Below are 23,078 nucleotides of genomic sequence, written 5' to 3' on the forward strand. Positions count from 1 at the left end.
TGATTTACTTTGTTCCATCTGTTATGACTTAAAACCACTTAAATCCTACTTTTTATACTTAATAAAATCACTTTTGATTATTTATAAACTCAGTGTGAGTAATTGTTACCTTGGGGGGCAAACAGCTGTGCATATCTTTCTTGAAGTGATATAGGGGGCAAACATGTATCATTTTACCCTGTGTAAGCTTTATATAGAGTAAATTGGATTTATTTGGGGTTTAGACCCTGGGACTGTGTTGCAGCAGGCTAGCGTATCTGGCTCAACAAGGCAGGGTTCTGGAGGCCAAGGATGGCAGGGAAAACGGGATCACAGGTAATTTCAGCACATCAGCTGACAGTCCCAAAGGGGGTCTCTGTGATTGAACCCTACACACTATGCACTTGGGTTTCCTGCATTTCCAAAAAACATCCCAGCCTCGGGGGTGATGTGCTATTCCAATCTGGGTTTCTCTCAATCTCTCCTTTCAAAGTTTTCCTACTGTGGATAACTAATTAAATAACCATGATACAGCTTTATACAGAGTAAAATGTATTTATTTGGGGTTTAGATCCCTTTGGGAGCTGGGTGTCTGTGTGCTGGAGACAGGTATCCTGCTGAACTGGTTTCAGTCTAGATCTGCAGTTTTGGATGTGTGGCCCAGACCCTTCGTCTGTGTTGCAGCAGGCTAGCGTGTCTGGCTCAACAAGGCAGGGTTCTGAAGGCCCAGGCTGGCAGGGAAATCAGCAAACCAGATGAGAGGAGGGAGGGAGGGGGGTGGCATGCTTGGAGATACTTTGTTGCAGCTGCAGAGATGCTTCAGAGAGGTTCAGTGTTAACCACCATGATCAACACATGAAGTGGAATACCATCACCTCAGTTTTGTTTTATATTCAAAAGCCCTCACGGTAGAGACAGCGATCGAGACCAGGTGATTCTCTTGCCCCCTGTGTTCCATTTCCAGAAGGAAAAACGTGGCAACAACATTAATTGCATGTGCTGTGCACACTTTTTGTCCTGGGAGCAAAGCTGCTCCAGGAAGCAAATCTCAAAGTGACCCCAGGAAGCAGCTCCAGAGGTAATAAGGGTAACATTGGTGTGGTTAGCAAACAGGGAAAGATTCAGCTCTGATTTTAGGGTTCTGATTTTAGGGTTCTGAGCAGGTACTGCTTCCATCCTCAACCCATTGTAAGTGAAGGGAGGGAATGCAAAGAGGTACCACCAAGTCATGGGGAAGCAAGTCAGTTTTAGAGTATTTCAGCCTTTAATTGAAATGACAGTGAGCTGTTCATGGGAGGGAAAGGAAGGAATTATTCTGAGAGGAGAAATTTCAACTTTTGTGAACATATTTACCTATCAAAAGAAGGAAAGAGCTTTACAAGGGAGGGAGAAGAGTGATTGGAAAAGGACAGAATAGGAATGGAGTCTTAGAACTTTTAGTAAGTAATCTAGCTAGATATGTGTTAGATTATGATTTCTTTAAATGGCTGAGAAAAGAGCTGTGCTGAATAGAATGAGTATTCCTGTCTGTGTGTCTTTTTTGTAACTTAAGGTTTTGCCTAGAGGGATTCTCTATGTTTTGAATCTGATTACCCTGTAAGGTATTCACCATCCTGATTTTACAGAGGTGATTCTTTTCTTTTTACTTCTATTAAAAGTCTTCTTATAAGGAAACTGAATGCTTTTTCATTTTTCTAAGATCCAAGGGTTTGGGTCTGTGGTCACCTATGCAAATTGGGAGGATTTTGGGGGGAAAGATGGGTCCAACTCTGTTTTTTCAGGAACCCAGATAAAGTTTGGTGGTGGCAGTGGAAATCCAAGGGCAAAGGGTAAAATAATTTGTACCTTGGGGAAGTTTTAACCTACGCTGGTAAAAGTAAGCTTAGGAGGTTTTCATGCAGGTCCCCACATCTGTACCCTAGAGTTCAGAGTGGGGAAGGAACCTTGACAACTCCCTACCTTTCCTGTTGTCCGTAGCTCTGCTATTGTCCTTTCCTACAAAGTACCGGTGGTGAGAGGTTTTTACTGCCTCAAATAAGGGAAAGTTGTCTTAAGTCCGGCCATAAAGAATTAAGGTTATTGTTCAATAAGATGCATCTAGATATGAGAAATAAATGTGTGTATAAATAAATAAAAGGGGCGTTAGTCAAAAAGCCCACCTTCCTTCCTAAATTGGTAGTGAAACAATGCTTGTGCCCATGGAAAGAAATAATGCAACAAGAAAGAAAAAAAAGGATTGGGCCCAGACAAACAGGCAACCACAGTAGGGGAAGTTAAAAGAAAGAAAGTGAGAGGTTAACTCTGTAGTTACTGGAGGAAATTAAGCAGTGAAACTTTGTACAAATGTTAAAAGAAGGTGTTATAAAAAAAATCCTTGGTTTCTTTGCAGCCATTCCTTTGAAGAAAGGGCACATTTCTCGGGAAGAATTTCTGTGAATAATCCAGTCAAACTATGAACAAGTTAGGCAAATTAGGGAAAAAAACACTCCCGGTGTGTGCAGTCTTTGTTTTATAAGTTTAAGATAAATTGGTGTTGTTTTAAAATTGTAAAACCAAAAAATACTTTTGCCAGACAAAAGAAACTAGGGTTGTTTAATTTTGGTATTTAGCATTTAATCCTGAAGGTGACTTAATGCTTTACAAGATTTAAAATGTTTTTAAATAAAGACCAAAGTTGTGGCTGCAGCAGGACAGTCAAAGCCAGAAAAATGGAAAAAGATTTTCAATCTGTTTTGGTAACAAATAGCAGATAAAAGCTGTTGTCAGTGTCCCACACTAAGTCTTAAGGTGGCTCTGTGTAATCAACGGTCACTTTGCCAAAGGGAAGCCAAAATGGGTTGTGTTTTCCTTTTCAAATCAATGTGTGTTTAAAAGCAAAAGTTAAACATTAGAAGTTAATTGTGTCCTTTTGAGACAAAGTCTCTAAGCAGCTGATAACATTGAATCCAAAAGCAAGCTGAGATGGGGTGTAATGTCACACTCTGTTGCACAGACTATACATGAGAGAAAATAAATAAAATTAACAAAAGAATTGGGATGGAACTGGCCTGCTCGGAGATTTTTTGTAGCAGCATCTGCAGAGATGCTGCAGACATCTTGAGTGTTAAAAAACAGTCTGGGGAATATCCTCCATTTTGAAGCCTGCCCTGACCTTGGCATTTTCACTGATGACTGCCCCAAGCACCTTGGGGTGACAGGAGGCAGAGAATCCAGGAGGATGCGTTATGAACTTGACTCCTAGAGGAAGTCGGGGCATAGAGTTTCCTGGGCAGAGACCTGGAATACAGAGAAGGGGGTAGCACTTAGGAGAAGGGTGTACCAACATGCCATGAAGCACTGATAATACCAGCCAAGCCTGCACACCCATTCAGGATAATTTCTGCTACCACAGTGAAGAAGGGAAGAGTCATCACTGGGCCTGCCAGGGATCTCCTTCCGGGTAGGTGATGACCACAATTTCCTTGTGCATCTGCAGCCATGGATCAGTGCATGGGCCCATCCCTGTGGTGATCTCACCCTTTCTTGTCAATCGAACACTACTGTCAGTCAGCACCACATCCTTGGTGTTACTGGGATATTTTCTAGGTTGGTGACATACCAGGGTCCAACCCAGACTAATCAGCAGCTGTGTCACACCTGCCTACAACCTTGCAAAACCTTGATAAAGTGGTTTCCACTTGGGCCACTCACAAACAACTGTCTAGCATGCTAATCACACCCTGAGCATGTGTGAGTTTAACTGCAGCCTGGCCAGGAATTGTTGGGTTACACTCAGGCTCTCACCACCCTTGATTATACTGCAGAGGGACCCCAACACACTCCCCAGTCTTAGATATTCCTCCAGAAATGTATGACCCGTGCTTCCCAGTACTCTCCTGGACGACACAAGTTATAGTATACAGTATTTCTTTCGCAACACTAAGATACATGCAACTTAGTTTCTCAGACACTTCTATTTAAACACACTGGACTAGATAAAACAATAAAAGAAAGTTTATTGACCACAAAGATAGATTTTAAGTGACTACAAATAGGGAGGCATAGAAGTCAGACATGGTTACAAGAAACATAAAACTAGAATGCAACTTGTGCCCAAGTTAACAAATTATGTGAAATTCAAAGTGAAATTTTCCTCACCACATGCATTCAGCAGTCTTACTGACCAAATTTCTTCAGTCAGGAACCCTCCCCCAGTCCAATGGCTGCTTCCTTTATCCCTTCAGATGTAGTGAATAAATGGGAAGGCATAGAAACAGAGAGAGAGCAGTGCCTTGGGATGTCTGCCACTTCTTTTTATAGTCCTTTCCCCCTTTGAGAAACATTTCCACCTAGTTACTGGAAGAAAAATTGTCTATGTAGAAGGATGTTCCCTACTTCTTTTTCCTCACCTTTTTGGGCATCCTTTGTTTCCCTTCCTGTTTGAATACTCTGGTTACTGTTTAGATACAAAGTTAAGCAGAGAACACATTTATTTGTTCAAGACAGACCAGTTTGCAAGACAACCCAAGACACCTCTCTCTCACTCTGCCTCCCCATTGATTCAATGCATTGGAAGGGATAAAGGAAGCACTTTGGAACATGTATTAATAACATGATGCAGTGCTATCTTATAACACCACATACATTATCAAAAATATTGTATTAATGTTTGCGATGAGAGGATGACTATTTCTAGCTGACTCATAGATTTTTTAACATCTTAAAGCTGCACTCCATGTGCAGATAATGCGCAAGCAAGAGGGATAGTTTTGTGAACTACAGAAATCTGGAGCACACTGTGGTCTCGTCCTGAGCTCCTCTGGTCACCGTGTGGTCTTCGTCAGGCAAAAAAGAGTGAATCTATCTTTCCTATTTTGGGAAGTAACCTAGCAAGGGAAGGACATAGGATACCATGGTGATTGGCATGCCATAACTAGCTCAATAATCTGGAGTACTCTTACGTGTCTTACAGGTTTTACTTTCCACTTGTTGGGGCCAGGACAATGAGGTTATTCTGAAACCAGGAATAACTGAGAAGATATCAGCTACACCTGCAAACAATTAGTACATTTCACCTGTATCTAACTTACTGTTCCTTTGACACCAAACTTTTTGCTAAGACTGGTTGAAAATTTTTCTTGAGACATTTTTTTGATGGGAAATTGAATTTTCCATTTAACTATTTTTTTCAAAGAAATTATCTTTTTCCCAGAAATTATAAGCATTCCATCAAAATACCAAACTCCCCTGCTCCCTAAACCATGGCTATGGGTCTCTTGTGATGCTCCAGGGCAGTTCAACAAGAGGAGAGACTATCATGCATCATGGGGGATGTAGCCCAGCCTGGGAGCCTAGCCAAGGAAGATATTGGTGGTGTGTGGTATCGGATGCACCCCCATGGTATTTCTGAGACGAAATATTCAGTTTTTAGCAAAAAGATTTCGGTCTCCACAAACAACCTTTGTGTATCAGCTCTATGCAGTAACCGGCTTGCACTGAAAGCAGCAGGATGAAATATACCCCTAACCGCATACTGTGTGATTCTGGTAGAAATTGCATCATTTAATAACACAGGAGGAAGGAGTGGGCCAAATTAATCCCCAGGGCACGAATTACACTGAATGTGGCTTTGGTTCACTGAATGTGTTATTAGGTGTTTTAGGTGTATTAGGTAATTAGGTGTTATGGCTCTCTGAGCTCAGGTATTCCCAGTTGCTTCAGGAATCATCTGCCATAGATCACACATCTCGGTATAAACCTTCCCGAATTCTCCAAATTGGCAGTTTCTTTCAATGGGGAAACACCAGCACATCTCTCTCTCTCTCATCTCAGCAGGTATGTGCTATTGTCCTGTATTACAGTCACACACACACGCAGACACCATGGGGATCAGCAGGTATTGAATTCCAGACCTCCAGCTCTAAAAGCCTCAGGCCCAACTCCGACCCCTTCAGCTAAAGGAGAGACCTCCTGGGTTGAAAAAAATAGGCAATTACCTAGTCACTGAAGCCAGGGCTTCCCATGATGTCTCTGGGTTTTCGTACAGGCTCAAGTAAATGCCAAAAAGCTTAATAAGCACAGTGAGCAACTTTACCCCAAATGGACATGCCAAGGCACAGAGCTCCCCTTGCCCAAAGAGGGTGGAAAGATTGACACTCTTTTACTCTCACCCCTTCTTTAGATAAGGAATAATCCCTTCAGATTGATTTTCTCACAGCAGAGTCACAAGTCACTGTTTTCTGTTGAGGATTAGTGAACAGCAGTGTTTGTGTGGGGGGGCATGATTAACCTGCGTATCATTGTGTTTGCACAGCGTGTGCATTTCATCGAACACCTGGAATGACCAGCTGTGAACATCTGGCTCTGTGGTCTTAGCCCTTCCCGGAGTGGATACTGATGCCCATTAAGAAACTGATCTCCATTTAGCTTCACTTACTTCATTATAGTGAAGGGACAGGTTTTCGCACCATTCACCTGCCCAAATCTTTGTAGCTGCCTGATCTCTGTTTGAAGGAGATGGAAGAGGGAAATCACTCGGAGGTGAATGAGTTCATTCTCTCAGGACTGACAGATCGTCCGGAGCTGCAGGTCCCCCTGTTTTGGGTGTTCCTACTGATTTATGGTATCACCCTGGTGGGGAATGGGGGGATGATCTTGTTAATCACAATTGATCCCCGACTCCACACCCCCATGTACTTTTTCCTCAGTAATTTGTCTTTCTGTGATCTCTGCATTTCCTTGATAATTTCCCCTAAGATGCTGCTGAATTTCTTAGCTGAGAGGAAAAGCATTTCTTACACTGCCTGTACTGTGCAAATGCATCTCTCTATCATTTTTGCAGATGTTGAGTGCCTCTTGCTAGCTGTGATGGCGTATGACCGTTATGTGGCCATCTGTAACCCGCTGCTCTATACGGTCACCATGTCCCGGCAGCTTTGTAAACGGCTGGTGGCTGGGGTGTACGCTGTGGGGGTGGTGGATTCAATGATTTACACGTGTTGTACATTTTGGCTGTCATTCTGCAGCTCCAACATCATCAATCATTTCTTCTGTGACATCCTCCCACTGTTGGTGCTCTCCTGTTCTGACACCCACATCAATGAGATTGTGACGTTTGCTTTCATGAGCTGCATTACAGTGAGCAGCTTTGTGACTGTCCTCCTCTCCTATGTCTATATCATCTCCACCATCCTGCAGATCCGCTCAGCCGAGGGCCGGCGCAAAGTCTTCTCCACCTGCAGTTTCCACTTGACCGCTGTGGTTCTGCTTTTTGGCACCCTCCTCTTCATGTATTTACGTCCCACCTCCAGCTATTCCATGGACAGAGACAAAGTGACCTCCGTGTTTTACACGGTGGTGATCCCTATGTTGAACCCCCTCATCTACAGTCTGAGGAACAAGGAGGTGAAGGATGCCCTGAGGAAAGCAATGAATAAACTCCTAACCAATTCTTAATTCTGTTTAACTGTGTATTGGTTTAGTGATGGGGAGTGGAAACAGGTGAATTCCATTCCCAGCCCATTGGAATGTAATTCGGAGAGCTCATGGTAGTATTGCTCATTATTATATTATTATCATTACTTATTTGTTGATATTCCAACAAGTTCTGCAGGCCCCAGCTGAGATCAGTGGACAAAACTCGAGGAAGACTCACAGGTCCAGAAAGAGAGAATGATTTTATAAGCTGATGGCTAGGGGCATCCACCTAGAGGGTGAGATGTTCAACTTCACATCTCAGGACATCAGGTTGGGGTTTCTGTGACCCAACCCGTCACACAGAGTTTAGGAATAACATTGCAAAACAATGTGTGTGTGTGTGGGCGAGGGCCAGGGGGAGGGCGGGGCAGGAGGACAGCACAAGAACTGATGGACTTTAATTGCACCAAGGGCGGTTTAGGTTCGGCATTAGGAAAAACATCTCAACAGTGAGGGTTGCTAAGCACTGGTATAACGTTCCCAGTAAGGTTATGGAATCTCCACCACTGGAGATTTTTAAGAGCAGGTTTGAGAAACACTTGTCAGGGATGGTCTGGATAATACTCAATTGTGCTGTGAGTGCAGGGGAGGGGAATAGATGACCTCTTGAGGGCCCTTCAAGTCCAATTATTCTATGATCTCACAAGGAGCCCTGCACTGGGAGGAGGGGGGACGCCAGCCTGAGCACTGGGCAGGGCAAAGGACTCAAACCTGCCTGCACTTCATATTCAGCTCCGCTGTACCCCCCACCACATGCACACACACAGTGCCCACTGCACACCAAACACACACACCCACACACAGCCTGACACTGAGCTCAGTCAGAATGCAGAAGAATCTCTACGGGGAAGCTGGGACAGCTGCAATATTTCCAACTCACCTGAACAAAAAGAACCGAAGGGGATTCTGCTGCCCTGGCAGGGAGATAGGACTAGATTTCCCAACTGGTTTTTTCCATGGACAGCTTTTTTGAGGCCTGGTTTAGGCTTAAAAAATAGATCAACACAGCTCCATCACACAGTGTGGGGAAACTTTTCACACCCTGTGCGAGGCAGTTAGCTTGTACTGACCCTCAGTTTAACTTTTCCATTGACCTTGCTACTGCCTCTCAGAGACGTGGATTAACTACATTGAAGGAAAAACCCTTCTGTCAATGTGAAAAGCATCTACACTACGGCATTGCTGCACACCATAGCTGAGTCAATGTAATGGCTTTAGTATAGACATTCCCAGAATTGATGGGGAGTTTTCCCCCTTCCTCTTCAAGCTTTTTTTCTCTCCTTTTCCATTAGTCTTCTCCCTCCCTTGTAAAGCTGTTGAGGACGGAAGCAGTACCAGCTCAGATCCCTAAAATCAGACATCGAGTCAAATCTTTCCCTGTTTGCTAACCACACCAACGTTACCCTTAATACCTCTGCAGCTGCTTCCTTGGGCGGCAGAGGTTAAAAATGGCTTTGATGATTTGAGATTTGCTCCCTGGAGCATCTTTTCTCCTACAAAAAACGGGTGTCCACAGTGCATGCAATTAATGTGGTTGCCATGTCTTTCCTTTTTTAAATGGAACACGGCCAGAAAATAAGCTGACCTGGATCGCTCTTTCTCCTGTGAGGTCATTTTAACACAATACAAAATGGAGGTGACTGTAATCCACTTAATTTGTTGGTCATCTCTCCAAATGTCTCTTTAAGTAATTTGCCACCATTGGGATGCAAAGGTGTCTCAAAATGAATGAATTTCTTCTGGACTAGTCATTTATTGTCAAAAACAAATACTTTTTTAATTGACCTGAAACTATTAACAAGTGTGTTTCAAATACTCCTAAAAGTTTTGTCCCAAAATAATGTGTGTGTGGGGAGGGGGGGGGGAGGATTTTGATACTGGTAGCAACATAGCCACAGTAGGAGGCGGTGGTGGTCCTTGCCTTTGTAATTTTTAGCCAAATAGTTGGGATGTTCACCTGTGAGGTGGGAAATCCGGGTTCAATTCCCCTTCTGTTCAGTGCTGGGGAAAGCTATGTGTGACATTGAAATCCTTGTGCTTTATGAAAATATGCTTCTGAATATGGCTAATGTAGTGCCAATCTTTAAAAAAAGGGAAGAAGGAGGATCCTGGGAACTACAGGCCAGTCAGCCTCACCTCAGTCCCTGGAAAAATCATGGAGCAGGTCCTCAAAGAATCAATCCTGAAGCACTTGCATGAGAGGAAAGTGATCAGGAACAGCCAGCATGGATTCACCAAGGGAAGGTCATGCCTGACTAATCTAATCGCCTTTTATGATGAGATTACTGGTTCTGTGGATGAAGGGAAAGCAGTGGATGTATTGTTTCTAGACTTTAGCAAAGCTTTTGACACGGTCTCCCACAGTATTCTTGTCAGCAAGTTAAGGAAGTATGGGCTGGATGAATGCACTATAAGGTGGGTAGAAAGCTGGCTAGATTGTCGGGCTCAACGGGTAGTGATCAATGGCTCCATGTCTAGTTGGCAGCCGGTATCAAGTGGAGTGCCCCAAGGGTCAGTCCTGGGGCCGGTTTTGTTCAATATCTTCATAAATGATCTGGAGGATGGTGTGGATTGCACTCTCAGCAAATTTGCGGATGATACTAAACTGGGAGGAGTGGTAGATACGCTGGAGGGGAGGGATAGGATACAGAAGGACCTAGACAAATTGGAGGATTGGGCCAAAAGAAATCTGATGAGGTTCAATAAGGATAAGTGCAGGGTCCTGCACTTAGGATGGAAGAATCCAATGCACCGCTACAGACTAGGGACCGAATGGCTAGGCAGCAGTTCTGCGGAAAAGGACCTAGAGGTGACAGTGGACGAGAAGCTGGATATGAGTCAGCAGTGTGCCCTTGTTGCCAAGAAGGCCGATGGCATTTTGGGATGTATAAGTAGGGGCATAGCGAGCAGATCGAGGGACATGATCGTTCCCCTCTATTCGACATTGGTGAGGCCTTATCTGGAGTACTGTGTCCAATTTTGGGCCCCACACTACAAGAAGGATGTGGATAAATTGGAGAGAGTCCAGCGAAGGGCAACAAAAAATGATTAGAGGTCTAGAACACATGACTTATGAGGAGAGGCTGAGGGAGCTGGGATTGTTTAGCCAGTAGAAGAGAAGAATGAGGGGGGATTTGATAGCTGCTTTCAACTACCTGAAAGGGGGTTCCAAAGAGGATGGCTCTAGACTGTTCTCAATGGTAGCAGATGACAGAACGAGGAGTAATGGTCTCAAGTTGCAGTGGGGGAGGTTTAGATTGGATATTAGGAAAAACTTTTTCACTAAGAGGGTGGTGAAACACTGGAATGCGTTACCTAGGGAGGTGGTAGAATCTCCTTCCTTAGAGGTTTTTAAGGTCAGGCTTGACAAAGCCCTGGCTGGGATGATTTTACTGGGAATTGGTCCTGCTTCGAGCAGGGGGTTGGACTAGATGACCTTCAGGGGTCCCTTCCAACCCTGATATTCTATGATTTTCATGCTATAAATAGCTAGATATCTGGAGTACTCTTACATCTCTTACAGGTTTTACATTCCACCTATTGGGGCCAGGAGAATGAGGTGATTCTGAAACCATGAATGAATGAGAAGATATCAGCTACAGCTGCAAAAAATAAGTATGTTTCACCTGTATCTAACATTCTGTTCCTTTGATTCCAAATTTGTTGCTGAGGCTGGTTGAAAATTTTTCTTCACAAGTGTTTTTGATGGGAAATTGGATTTTCCATTCAACTCTTTTTTCCATGAAATTATCTTTTCCCTGGAAACTATAAGCTTTCCATCAAAATATGTCAAGGTTCCTTCCCCACTCTGAACTCTAGGGTACAGATGTGGGGACCTGCATGAAAAAAACCCTAAGCTTATTTTTACCAGCTTAGGTTAAAACTTCCCCAAGGTACAAACTATTTTACCTTTTGCCCTTGGAATTTCCAAGGCCACCACCAAACTTTAACTGGGTTTATTGAGAAACGTAGTTTGGACACGTCTTTCACCCCAAAATCCTCCCAACCTTTGCACCCCACTTCCTGGGGAAGGTTTGGTAAAAATCCTCACCAATTTGCATAGATGACCACAGACCCAACCCCTTGGATCTTAGAACAATGAAAAAAGCATTCAGTTTTCTTACAAGAAGACTTTTAATAGATGTAAAGGAATCAGCTCTGTAAAATAAAGATGGTAGATACCTTACAGGGTAATTAGATTCAAAACATAGAGAATCCCTCTAGGCAAAACCTTAAGTTACAAAAATGACACACAGACAGGAGTAGTCATTCTCTTTGGCACAGTTCTTTTCTCAGCCATTTCAAGAAATCATAATCTAACACATCCCTAGCTAGATTACTTACTAAAAGTTCTAAGACTCCATTCCTGTTCTGTCCCCGGCAAAAGCAGCATACAGACAGCCACAGACCCTTTGTTTTTTCCCCCTCCTCCCAGCTTTTGAAAGTATCTTGTCTCCTCCTTGGTCATTTTGGTCAGGTGCCAGTGAGGTTACCTTTGGTTTCTTAACCCTTTACAGGTGAGAGGATTTTTCCTCTGGCCAGGAGGGATTTTAAAGGGGTTTACCCTTCCCTTTATATTTATGACAGCTTGATAAAAATCCTCACTAATTTGCATAGGTGTACACAGACCCAAACCTTTGGATCTTAAGAACAAGAAAAAAGCAATCAGGTTCTTTCAAGAAGAATTTTAATTGAAGAAAAAGTAAAAGAATCACCTCTGTGAAATCAGGATGGTAAATACCTTACAGGGTAATCAGATTCAAAAACATAGAGAATCCCTCGAGGCAAAACCTTAAGTTACAAAAAGACACAAAAACAGGAATATACATTCCATTCAGCACAACTTATTTTATCAACCATTTAAACAAAACAGAATCTAACACATATCTAACTAGATTGCTTATTAACCCTTTACAGGAGTTCTGACCTGCATTCCTGCTCTGGTCCCGGCAAAGGCAACACACAGACAGAGAGAGCCCTTTGTTTCCCCCCCCACACACACACTCCAGATTTGAAAGTATCTTGTCTCCTCATTGGTCATTTTGGTCACGTGTCAGCGAGGTTACCTTTTTTATTCTTAACTCTGTACAGGTGGAAGGGTTTTTCCTCTGGCCAGGAGGGATTTAAAGGTGGTTAGCCTTCCCTTTATATTTATGACAATACCAAACTCCCCTCCTCCCTAAACCGTAGCTCTGGTATTGTTCCAGGGATGTCCAGCAGGAGTAGAGACCATCATCCATCATGGGAAATGTAATCCAGCCTAGGAACCTGGCCCATGGAAGAGATTGGTGGTGTGCAGTATCTGAGGAACCCCCTTGGTATTTCCGAGCCGAAATATTAAGTTTTTTGCAAAAAAAAAAAAATTGGTCTCCACAAAAAACAACAACAACCCTTTGTGGATCAGCTCTACGCAGTACCCAGCTTGCACTGAAAACATCAGGATGAAATATACCCCTAACTTCATACTCTGTAACTCTGGTAGAAATTGCATCATATAATAACACAGGAGGAAAGAGTGGGACAAATTAATCCGCAGGGTATGAATTACACCAAGGGTGGCTTTGGTTCACTGAATGCATTAATTAGATTTTATAGCTATTTGAACTCAGTTATTCCCAGTTGCTTCAGGAATCATGTCCCATAGATCACAAATCTCACTATAAAACTTCCCTAGTGCTACAAATGTGCAGTTTCTGTTAATGGGGAAAAAGCACCACATCTCTCTCTCTCTTCTCAGCAGGTACGTGCTATTATCCTGTATTACACGCACACACCTTGGTGGTCGGCAAGTATTAAAGTCCAGACCTCCAGCACTAAAAGCCTTAGTCCCAACTCCGACCCCTTCAGCTAAAGAATTGACCTCTTTGGTTGGAAAAAATAGGCAATTACATAGTCACTGAAGCCAGGGTTTCCCTTTATGTGGCGGGGTTTTCGTACAGGCTAAAGTAAATGCCAAAAAGCTGAATTAATACGGTAAGCAACTTTACCCCAAACCGACATGCCAAGCAACAGAGCTCCCCTTGCCCAAAGAGGGTGGAAAGATTGACACTCCTTTACTCTCACCCCTTCTTTAGCTAAGGAATAATCCCTTCAGACTGATTCTCTCACAGCAGAGTCACAAGCCATTGGTGTTTTTATTGGGATTATTGAACAGGAGTGTTTATGTGGGGGGCATGATTAAGCTGGGTGTGGTTGTATTTGCACAGTGTCTGCATTTTATCGAAAACCTGGAATGACCAGCTGTCAACATCTGGCTCTGTAAACTAAGCCCTTCCCTGAGCAGCTACTGATGTCCATAGAGAAATTGATCTTCATTTATCTTCACTTACTTCATTACAGAAAAGGGACAGGTTTTCCTCACCATCCACCTGCCCACATCTCTGTAGCTGCCTGATCTCTGTTTGGAGGAGATGGAAGAGGGAAATCATTCAGAGGTGACTGAGTTCATTCTCTCAGGACGGACAGATCGTCCGGAGCTGTAGGTCCCCCTGTTTGGGGTGTTCCTACTGATTTGTGGTATTACCCTGGTGAGGAATGGGGGGATGATCTTGTTAATTACAATTGATCCCCGACTCCCCTACCCCCTGTACTTTTTCCTCAGTAATTTGTCTTTCTGTGACCTCTGCGTTTCTTTGATAATTTCCCCAAAGATGCTGCTGAATTTCTTTGCTGAGAGGAAAAGCATTTCTTACACTGCCTGCGCTGTGCAAATGTATCTCTCTATCGTTTTTGCAGATGTTGAGTGCCTCTTGCTAGCTGTGATTGCGTTTGACCGTTATGTGGCCATCTGTAACCCGCTGCTCTATATGATCACCATATCCAGGCAGCTTTGTAAACAGCTGGTGGCTGGAGCGTACGCTGTGGGGTTGGTGGATTCAATAATATACACATGTTTTACATTTCGGCTGTCATTCTGCAGCTCCAACATCATCAATCATTTCTTCTGTGACATCCTCCCACTGTTTGCGCTCTCCTGTTCTGACACCCACATCAATGAGATTGTGATGTTTGCTTTGAGGAGCTGCATTACAGGGAGCAGCTTTGTGACTGTCCTCCTCTCCTATGTCTATATCATCTCCACCATCCTGCAGATCCGCTCTGCCGAGGGCCGGCAAAAAGCTTTCTCCACCTGCTCTTTCCACTTGACCTCTGTGGTCTTCTTTTTTGGCACCCTCTTCTTCATGTATTTACCTCCCACCTCCAGCTATTCCATGGACAGAGACAAAGTGACCTCAGTGTTTTACACACTGGTGATCCCTATGTTGAACCCCCTCATCTACAGCCTGATGAACACGGAGGTGAAGGATGCCCTGAGGAAAGCAATGAATAAACTCATAACCAATTCTTGAATCTGTTTAACTCTGTATTGGTTGAGTTGTGGAGAGTGGAAATTCAATTCCCATCCCATTACAAAGTAATTTCGCAGAGCCCGTGGGAGTATTGTTCTTTATTATATTGTTATTATTATTAATTTGTTTTTATTCCAACAAGGTCTCCAGGCCCCAACTGAGATCAGTGGACAAAACATGGGAAGCATCAGAGGGCCATAGATAGAGAATGATTCTATTAGCTGGTGGCTAAGGGGACTACTTAGTGGGTGAGATTCTCAACTTCACATCTCTCTTCCAATGGTTATTTAATTAGTTATCTACAGTAGAACAAATTTGAAAGGAGAGATTGAGAGCAACCCAGACTGGAACAGCTCATTGCTCAAGGTCTGTTATGTTTTTTGGAAAAGCATGAAACCCAAGTGCATAGTATGCTGGGTTCAGTCACCGAGACCCTCATTGGGACTGTCACCTGATGTGCTGAAATATCCTCTGAGCCCATTTTCCCTGTCAGCCTGGGCCTCCAGAACCCTGCCTTCTTGAGCCAGACACACTAGACTGCTGCAACACAGACCCAGGGTCTCGGTCACACCCCCAAAACTGCAGATCTAGACTGAAACCAGCTCCCAATGGAATCTAAACCCCAAATAAATCCATTTTACTCTGTCCAAAGCTTAAACAGGGTAAAAAGACAAATATTCACCCATAGAGTGATATGCACAGCTGTTTCCCCCCAGCGAACAATTACTTACACTGAGTTTATAAATAATCAACAGTGATTTTATTAAGTATAAAAAGTAGGATTTAAGTGGTTTTAAGTGGTAACAGACAGAACAATGTAAATCACAAAGCAAAATAAAAACAAAAACAAAAAAAAACAAAAAACAAACCACACAAGGCTAAACTTAATTCACTCAGAAATCAGTTACAAATGTTAACTTCTCACCCCAGTTGTTACTTCAGATAAAATCCTTCTCATGTCAGATGCCTTTTCTGACCTGGGTCCAGACTGGCCTCACCCACCACTGTGGTTACAGTCCTTTTGTTTCCAGGTGCCTGCAGGTATCTCTGTGGGGTGGGGAGGCCGTCTTTTAAGCCAGGTGAAGACACTCATTGTTTGATTCCCCACTTTATATAGAACATCCCTAAGGTGGAAAACCTTTGTTTGGAATTCCACCCCCCTCAGGAAAAGTACCAGCTTCAAGATGGATTTCGGTATCAGGTAACATGGTCACATGTCACTCTAAGACACCAGTATCCATTCTTCCTGGTTTGTCCCACACATACACAGGAAGACTTACAGGAAAACAGAGCCATTCACAGTTCATTAATTCTGAACCACCTTTAATAGCCTCCACTTAATTGTCTGCATCAGTAATACAAGTTTGTATCTTATTTTCCTAACTGCAGAGATAGAAATAATCCATGTAAACAAATAGGATGAACACACTTAGTAGATTATAATCTTTATAATGATATGTTACATGGGGCACTTAGCATAAAGCATATTCCAGTTATGTCATATTAATATGCATATTTTCATAAAGCATATGGAGTGCAATGTCACACAGAGCTTTGCCCGGCCCTGGACAGAAGGGGGAATTGAACCCAGATCTCCGATCTCACAGGTGAACACCCCAACTATTGGGCTAAAAATTACAAAGAGAAGGACCACCACCACCTCCTACAGTGGCTTTGTTGCCACCAGCACCTAAATCCTCCCCCCGCGCAGCACCTTGTTTTGGGACAAAGCTATTAGGCGTATTTGTATCACATTTGTAAATAGTTTCAGGTGAATCCAAATGATATTGTTTGTGACAATAAATGATTATTCCAGAAGAAATTCACTCATTTCTAGACACCTTTGTGTCCCAACGCTGGGAAATTACTTAAAGAGACATTTGGAGAGATGACCAACAAATAAAGTGGAATACAGTCACCTCAGTTTTGTATCATGTTAAAATGACCTCATGGGAGAGACAGCGATCCAGATCAGCTGATGCTCTGGCCTTCTATGTTCCATTTCCACAAGGAAAGACACAGCAACAACATTAATTGTATGTTCTGTGCACACCTGTTGTCCTGGGAGCAAAGATGCTCCAGGGAGCAAATCTCAAAGCCAAATTAAATCTCTGCCGCCAAAGGAAGCAGCTCCAGACGTATTCAGGGAAAGATTTGACTCTATGTCTTATTTTAGGGTTCTGAGCAGGTACTGCTTTCATCCTCAACTCATTGTAAGTGAAGGGAGGAAAAATAAAGTGGTTCCACCAAGTCATGGGCAAACAAATCAGTTTCAGAGCACTTTAGCCTTTAATTGAAATGACAGTGAGCCATTCATGGGAGGGGAAGGAAGGAATTATCTTGAGAGGAGAAATTTCAACTTTTGTGAACATATTTACCTAGAACATATTTAAAAGAAGGAAAGAGCTTTACCAAGGGATGGAGAAAAGTGACTAGAAAAAGAGAGAAAAATAATTTTAATAGGAAGGGGGAAACTCCCCCCATCGATTCAGGGAATGTATATACTAAGGCCATTACATTGACTCAGCTATGGTGTGCAGCAGTGCCGTAGTGTAGATGCTTTCCACATTGTTGGAAGGTTTTTTCCATCAATGTAGTTAATCCACGTCCCCAGGAGGCAATGTCTAGGTCAATGGAAGAATTGCACTGAGGGTCAGTACAAGCTAACTGCCTCAAACATGATATGAAAAGTTTCTCAGTCCTGTGCGACAGAGCTCGGTTGATCTCATTTTTAAGGATAAACCAGGCCTCAAGGAAGCTGCCGATGGAAGAGACCAGTTGGGAAATCTAGTCCTATTTCCCTGCCAGGGCAGCAGAATCCCCTTCGGTTCTTTTTGTTCAGGTTAGTTGGAAATATTCCAGCTGTCCCAGTTTCCCAGTAGAGATTATTCTCCATTCTGATCAAGCTCAGTGTCAGGCTATGTGTGTAGAATGGTTACTCTGTCTATGTGTGTGTTTGGCATACAGCGGGCACTATGTGTGTGTGTGTGTGAGATGGGGGCTATAGTGGAGCTGAAAGTCAAGGGTAGGCAGGTGTGTGTGTCCCTTGCCCTGCCCAGTGCTCAGGCTGGCATCCCCCTGGTGCAGAGCCCTTTTGTGCGATCATAGAATCGTAGGACTGGAGGGGAGTTTGAGGGATCAACTAGTCCAGTCCCCTGCACTCATGGCAAGACTAAGTATTTTCTAGACCAAGGCCAGTCAAACTTTTTGGCCTGAGGGCCACTTCGGATTTCCAAAATTGTATGGAGGGCCAGTTAGGGGAGGCTGTGTCTCTCCTAACAGCCAGGTATGTCCTGGCCCCCACCTCCTATCAGACCCCCCCGCCCGCTTCTCACCACCTTACAGCTCCCCTGGGACTCCTGCCCCATCCACCACCCCCTGCTCCCTGTCCCCTGACCACCCCCGGACCCTCCACTGCTGCCTGCCCCCTGCCACCCCATCCAACGCCCCCCCTCATTCCTGACTGCACCACCCGGGACCCCTGCCCCATCCAACCCCTCTGTTCCTCACCCTCTGACCGCGCCAGCCCCTATCTACACCCTGAACCCTGGCCACACCCACGAAATCCCCGACCCTCTATCCAACACCCCCTGCTCTCTTACCGCACTGCCTGGAGCACCGCTCAGAACACCGGGTCAGGCCGCGGCTCTTCAACTGTGCTGCCCACTGCCCAGAGCATTGTGCTGGCAGCGCGCTGAGGCTGTGGTTGAGTGGGAACGGCACGGGAGGGGCCAGGAACTAGCCTCCAGGGCCAGGAGTTCAGGGGCCTAGCAGGAGGGTCCTGCGGGCTGGATGTGGCCCGCGGGCCATAGTGTGCCCACCTCTGATCTAGACCATCCCTGACAGGTGTTTGTCTAACCTGCTCTTAAAAGTCTCCAATGATGGAGATTCCACAACCTCCCTAGGCAATTTATTCCACTGCTTAACCACCCTGACAGTTAGGAAGCTTTTCCTAATGTCCAACCTAAACCTCCCTTGCTGCAATTGAAGTCCATTGCTGCTTCTCCTATTCCTAAACTCTGTTTCACAGATGATAAGATGTAGGAAATAAATAAAAAATAGCAAAAGAATCAGGAGAGGGCTGGCACGCTTGGGGATATTTTGTCGCAGCATCTGCAGAAAAGAATGACGTTTTTCACTTCAGCATCACACCAAAAGGCCCCTCAGTTATCAATTGTCTGGTCTTATTTAACACTTTATGTTTTGATCTTCCACGTGCTGTAACTCTAGATACTTTACATCATTAAATAATACAAGCCCATAAAAGAGAGACATGAGAAATGACTGAAAGCAACATTGGTGAGACTGAAGTCCCAATGCAGAGCGACTGAGGGAAAGTGAAAAGGTATAATTAGAGTGGGAAAAGGTCTGATTTAAGAGGAGACTTGACGAAAAGGGGAGAACTGAGTGGTTCAGGGATACTTTGTGTTGGGCCAGATTTTTCATTGCCCATACAACTACCCCACCCCAACACAAGTACATGGGCCTATTGTCAGAAGAACATATGTCTTTTGTTTTTGATACTTAACCTTTCAACAAGTATGAAACCTGAAATACACAACTAAGGGGGAGAAGGTTTTCATCCTACCTCCTTTCCTTTCACAATCCCCCCCACCCCACCCCGTCCTACTACAACTCAAACAAAAGTTCCTCCTTAGCTCAGAAGACAGCCCAATGGACTGCTGAAGTGTTCATTTCTCCCTAAACTGTTGACTAAGACAGTGGTTGCCCAATTTTTGTATCAAAGAGGATGGGCAGCTCGAGAAGGCCAGTTGGTTAAAGACTGAAACCCATAAAAGTCCCTTGAAACAGGCTTTGCCAACACCGCAAATCAAGCAGCTAATGAAGGGAGGTTATATGGGCCAAGTTGTGGGGACTGAAGAAACAAACGTACCATTGACACAACTGGTGTTTGAGACAGAGGAACCAGACCCCTTAAACATAAGGCTTTTGATACATGAGAAGACAACCTGGTGCCCATTGCTTCTTTAAAGGGTGTGTGGCTAGGGGCAATCTGGTGCCTTGGATGTTGTCAGTCAAGGGTTCTCAAGCTTCTTCTTTCTGAGCGCCCCCCCCCCCCCCACACACACACCGCATCCCACGCATGATCCCTGGCCCACCTGTGTCACAACAACTGTTTTTCTGCATGTAAAAGACATGGCTGACGTTCGGGGGGTAGCAAGCAGGGCAATTGCCTGAGGCTCCACACCACGGGGGGCCCTGTGAACCTAAGTTGTTCAGGCTTCAGCTTCAGCCCTGGGTGGGGGGCTTTGGGGTTCTGAGCTTCAGCTCCATGTGGTGGTTTTTCAGCTTTCTGCCCTGTGCCCCAGCAAGTCTAATGTCCACCCTTCTTGGCGGACCCCCTGAAACCTGCTTGCGGCACACCCCTCAGGGACCCCTGGTTGAGAACCATGGTGCTATAGCTCTGACAGGCTGTGCTCTGATAGGCTTTGCACAATGAGCAGAATATCTGTGTGTTGATCTGATTGTGTGACACAGGCCCCCTGACAGAGCGGACCACATAAAACACGTTGTTCACGCTGCCAATCTTCAACTGACATGTTATTTACAACACCCACCCGCCCCCTTTTATTTTATTTTGACCTTCACGGTTTTGTTCCCTCTGCACACTCTAGCTTTCAGGGTCTTTTTTACAAACAGTTCTTTTTTTCTAAACATGGTTTTGAAATTTGCTGAAGGAAGAAGATGTTAAATATTTCCCAAAAGGTCTGATTGTTTCATCTGACCCCCGATCTTTTGGTTCCTCTGCCTCTGGCACTTTGTCCACCTACTCTGCCCCTTGAGCTATTATGTGTCCCCCTCCTTTGCTGCCCACTGCCTGTGTCCTCCAAAGACTCTAGGGGTGGGAAGCTGCAGAGCATACTTGGTCTCTGTGGGACAAAATAACACCAGGTGAGATGCCAGTCTGTTGTTCGTGGAAGGTAGGACAGTGCTACACATCTGGGGTTTTGGTGTGTTGACCCCCTTATTTCAGCCCCTCCATCCCCCACCCCATCATTCTTCCCCCATTAGCTTATCCCTTCCTTAGTTAAGTACATAAGAAGAGCCACACTGGGTATCCTGTCTTCCGACAATGGCCAGTACCAGGTGCTTCAGAGGGAATGAACAGAACAAAGCAATTATGGAGTGATTAGTTCCCTGTCACCCAATCCCAGCTTTTGGCAGTTAGAGGCTTAGGATACCCAGAGCAGGGGGTAAACGCCATTGAAGGACCTATCCTCCATCAACTTAGCTCATTCTTTTTTTTTTCTTTTTTTTCAACCTAGTTACAGTTTTGGTCTTCACAACATCCCCTGGCAACAAGTTCCAAAGGCTGACTCTGCACTGTGTGAAGAAGTCTTTCCTTTTGTTTGCTTTCAACCTGCTGTCTATTCATTTCAGAGAGGGAGGGGAGAGGCGCTGCGGTGCTGTACCTCCCCCCTTGCTGACAGGAGAAGAGGGGAAGGTGCAGAGGAGCCATCTTGTTCCCATTACTCAAAGGAGGAGAGGGATAGGAGCAGAGGAATGGTCCCGACCCTGTTGCTCACAGGAGGGGAGGGGGCAGGAGGATCAGGTGGGGTAGTTAAGCTGACCTAAGTCCTCATGCAGATAACATTAGAACAATGGAAGACTTCTTCCTTCGACCTAGCTACCATCTCTCAGGGAGGTGGATTAACTATACTGATGGGAGAGTCCCTCCCATTGGTGTACGTAGCATCTACACTGAAGTGCAGCAGCAGTACCAGTGTAGTGTTTCAAATGTAGACAAGACCTAAGTTTCCACTAGCAAAATCATCTGGGTGCCTAAAATTCTGCCACTAGGCATGTGCTCAGCTTCCTCAGTCCCCAGATGGCTAAGCAACTCAGCGCCAAACCGCCACTGCCTGTAAGGCTGGCCATAGACCTACCCCTCTTTGAAGGATGGGTAAACTCAAAAATACTGTTACCCAGGCTTGTCAGATCCCACAGCATCGGTAATTGAACTGTTTCACTCCAGATGGTGTCAGGAATAAATCCATGGGAACACAGCGTTCTGGCTGATGAAAAATTAAGACAAGCAAATGTGGTCTTATCTAAAATGACAATTGATTATATATTAAGCACACACAGGCAGAAGAAATAAGTTTAGAACATCCCAGATATAGTTACCGACAGTCTAAGATGGTTTCAAATAATCACCAGCTGGACTTCCAGGGGCCCACTTTCCATCCTGCTGGTGGGGAGTTTAGATGTCATCACCTTCCCAAAGAAAAGCTCCCTCAGATTGCTCCAAGATATTTACTTTTATCTAATCTTTTATAGCTAACTCTAACAAAGAGCATAATCTATAGTGACTCCTAGGAGGGCAGCATAATAACCTCTACTGAGTCACCAATTCTCCTAATTTCAACAAACTACTCATTATCTCAAAACGTTTCTACTGTTTCTAGCCATAACAACAATATGTCAGGGTCCCCTAAAACCAAGGTCGCTATCCACTCTCCTCCATAACTTTGTGTCCCATCCTCCAATTCTAAATAACAAACGGAAAATATGCAGCTGTCCGACCTTGTCTCACAAAGGCCTATTATTCCTAGTGATGTGATGCTTGGTTTTCAGCCGGCAGCAGCTGAACATACAAAATGGTGGACTGCAGTAACGTCAGGTTCTGGGGTACATACAGAAATGTCAAATACCAGGGCAACAATACTAGTCAACATTTTATCCTACATTAGGGTGACCAGATGTCCTGATTTTACAGGGACAGTCCCGAATTGTGGGGCTTTTTCTTATATAGGCACCTATTACTCCCCACCCCAATCCTGATTTTTTATACTTGCTATCTCGTCACCCTATCCCACATAAGAGCAGTCATTTCTACTGACCACAGTTGCATCCAGATTTTCAGCCAACTTCTTCATTAGGGCACAGAAATACACACTTCTGCAAAACTTTCCCTTTGCAGGATCAATACTCAGAAAGAATTTATCTCTGTAATTTCTATGATCCAATATTTTTCTCAGGACAGAGGACTGTTGCCTACATACAGTGAAAGTTTTGCATAAGCCAGATGAACACCATCATTCTTCTTTAATTTATTCAAATCCACCACAAACGGTATGACCAAAGAGACTGAAGTGTTCTCCGACTGGTTTTCTAGCCATCACCTTCAGCCCCCAACTAAAACCTCTCCAACGCATCATCAATGATCTACAACCTATCCTGAAGGACGACCCATCACTCTCACAGATCTTGGCAGACAGGCCAGTCCTTGTTTACAGACAGCCCCCCAACCTGAAGCAAATACTCACCAGC

The 23,078-nt window shown here is 44.4% G+C and overlaps 1 protein-coding gene and 1 pseudogene across 1 annotated transcript; both read left to right on the top strand.

The window, feature by feature from the left end:
• Positions 1-6,456: 6,456 nt before the first annotated feature.
• LOC140913766 (olfactory receptor 8U3-like) lies at positions 6,457-7,413 on the top strand. Its single transcript, XM_073350565.1, has one exon. It carries the CDS (start codon positions 6,475-6,477, stop codon positions 7,411-7,413), a length of 939 nt encoding a protein of 312 aa, XP_073206666.1. The 5' UTR covers positions 6,457-6,474.
• Positions 7,414-13,844: 6,431 nt separating this feature from the next.
• LOC140912767 (olfactory receptor 8U9-like) lies at positions 13,845-14,783 on the top strand (annotated as a pseudogene).
• Positions 14,784-23,078: the final 8,295 nt, after the last annotated feature.

Source organism: Lepidochelys kempii, chromosome 6, assembly GCF_965140265.1.
Source record: "Lepidochelys kempii isolate rLepKem1 chromosome 6, rLepKem1.hap2, whole genome shotgun sequence".
NCBI classification, from domain to species: domain Eukaryota; kingdom Metazoa; phylum Chordata; order Testudines; family Cheloniidae; genus Lepidochelys; species Lepidochelys kempii.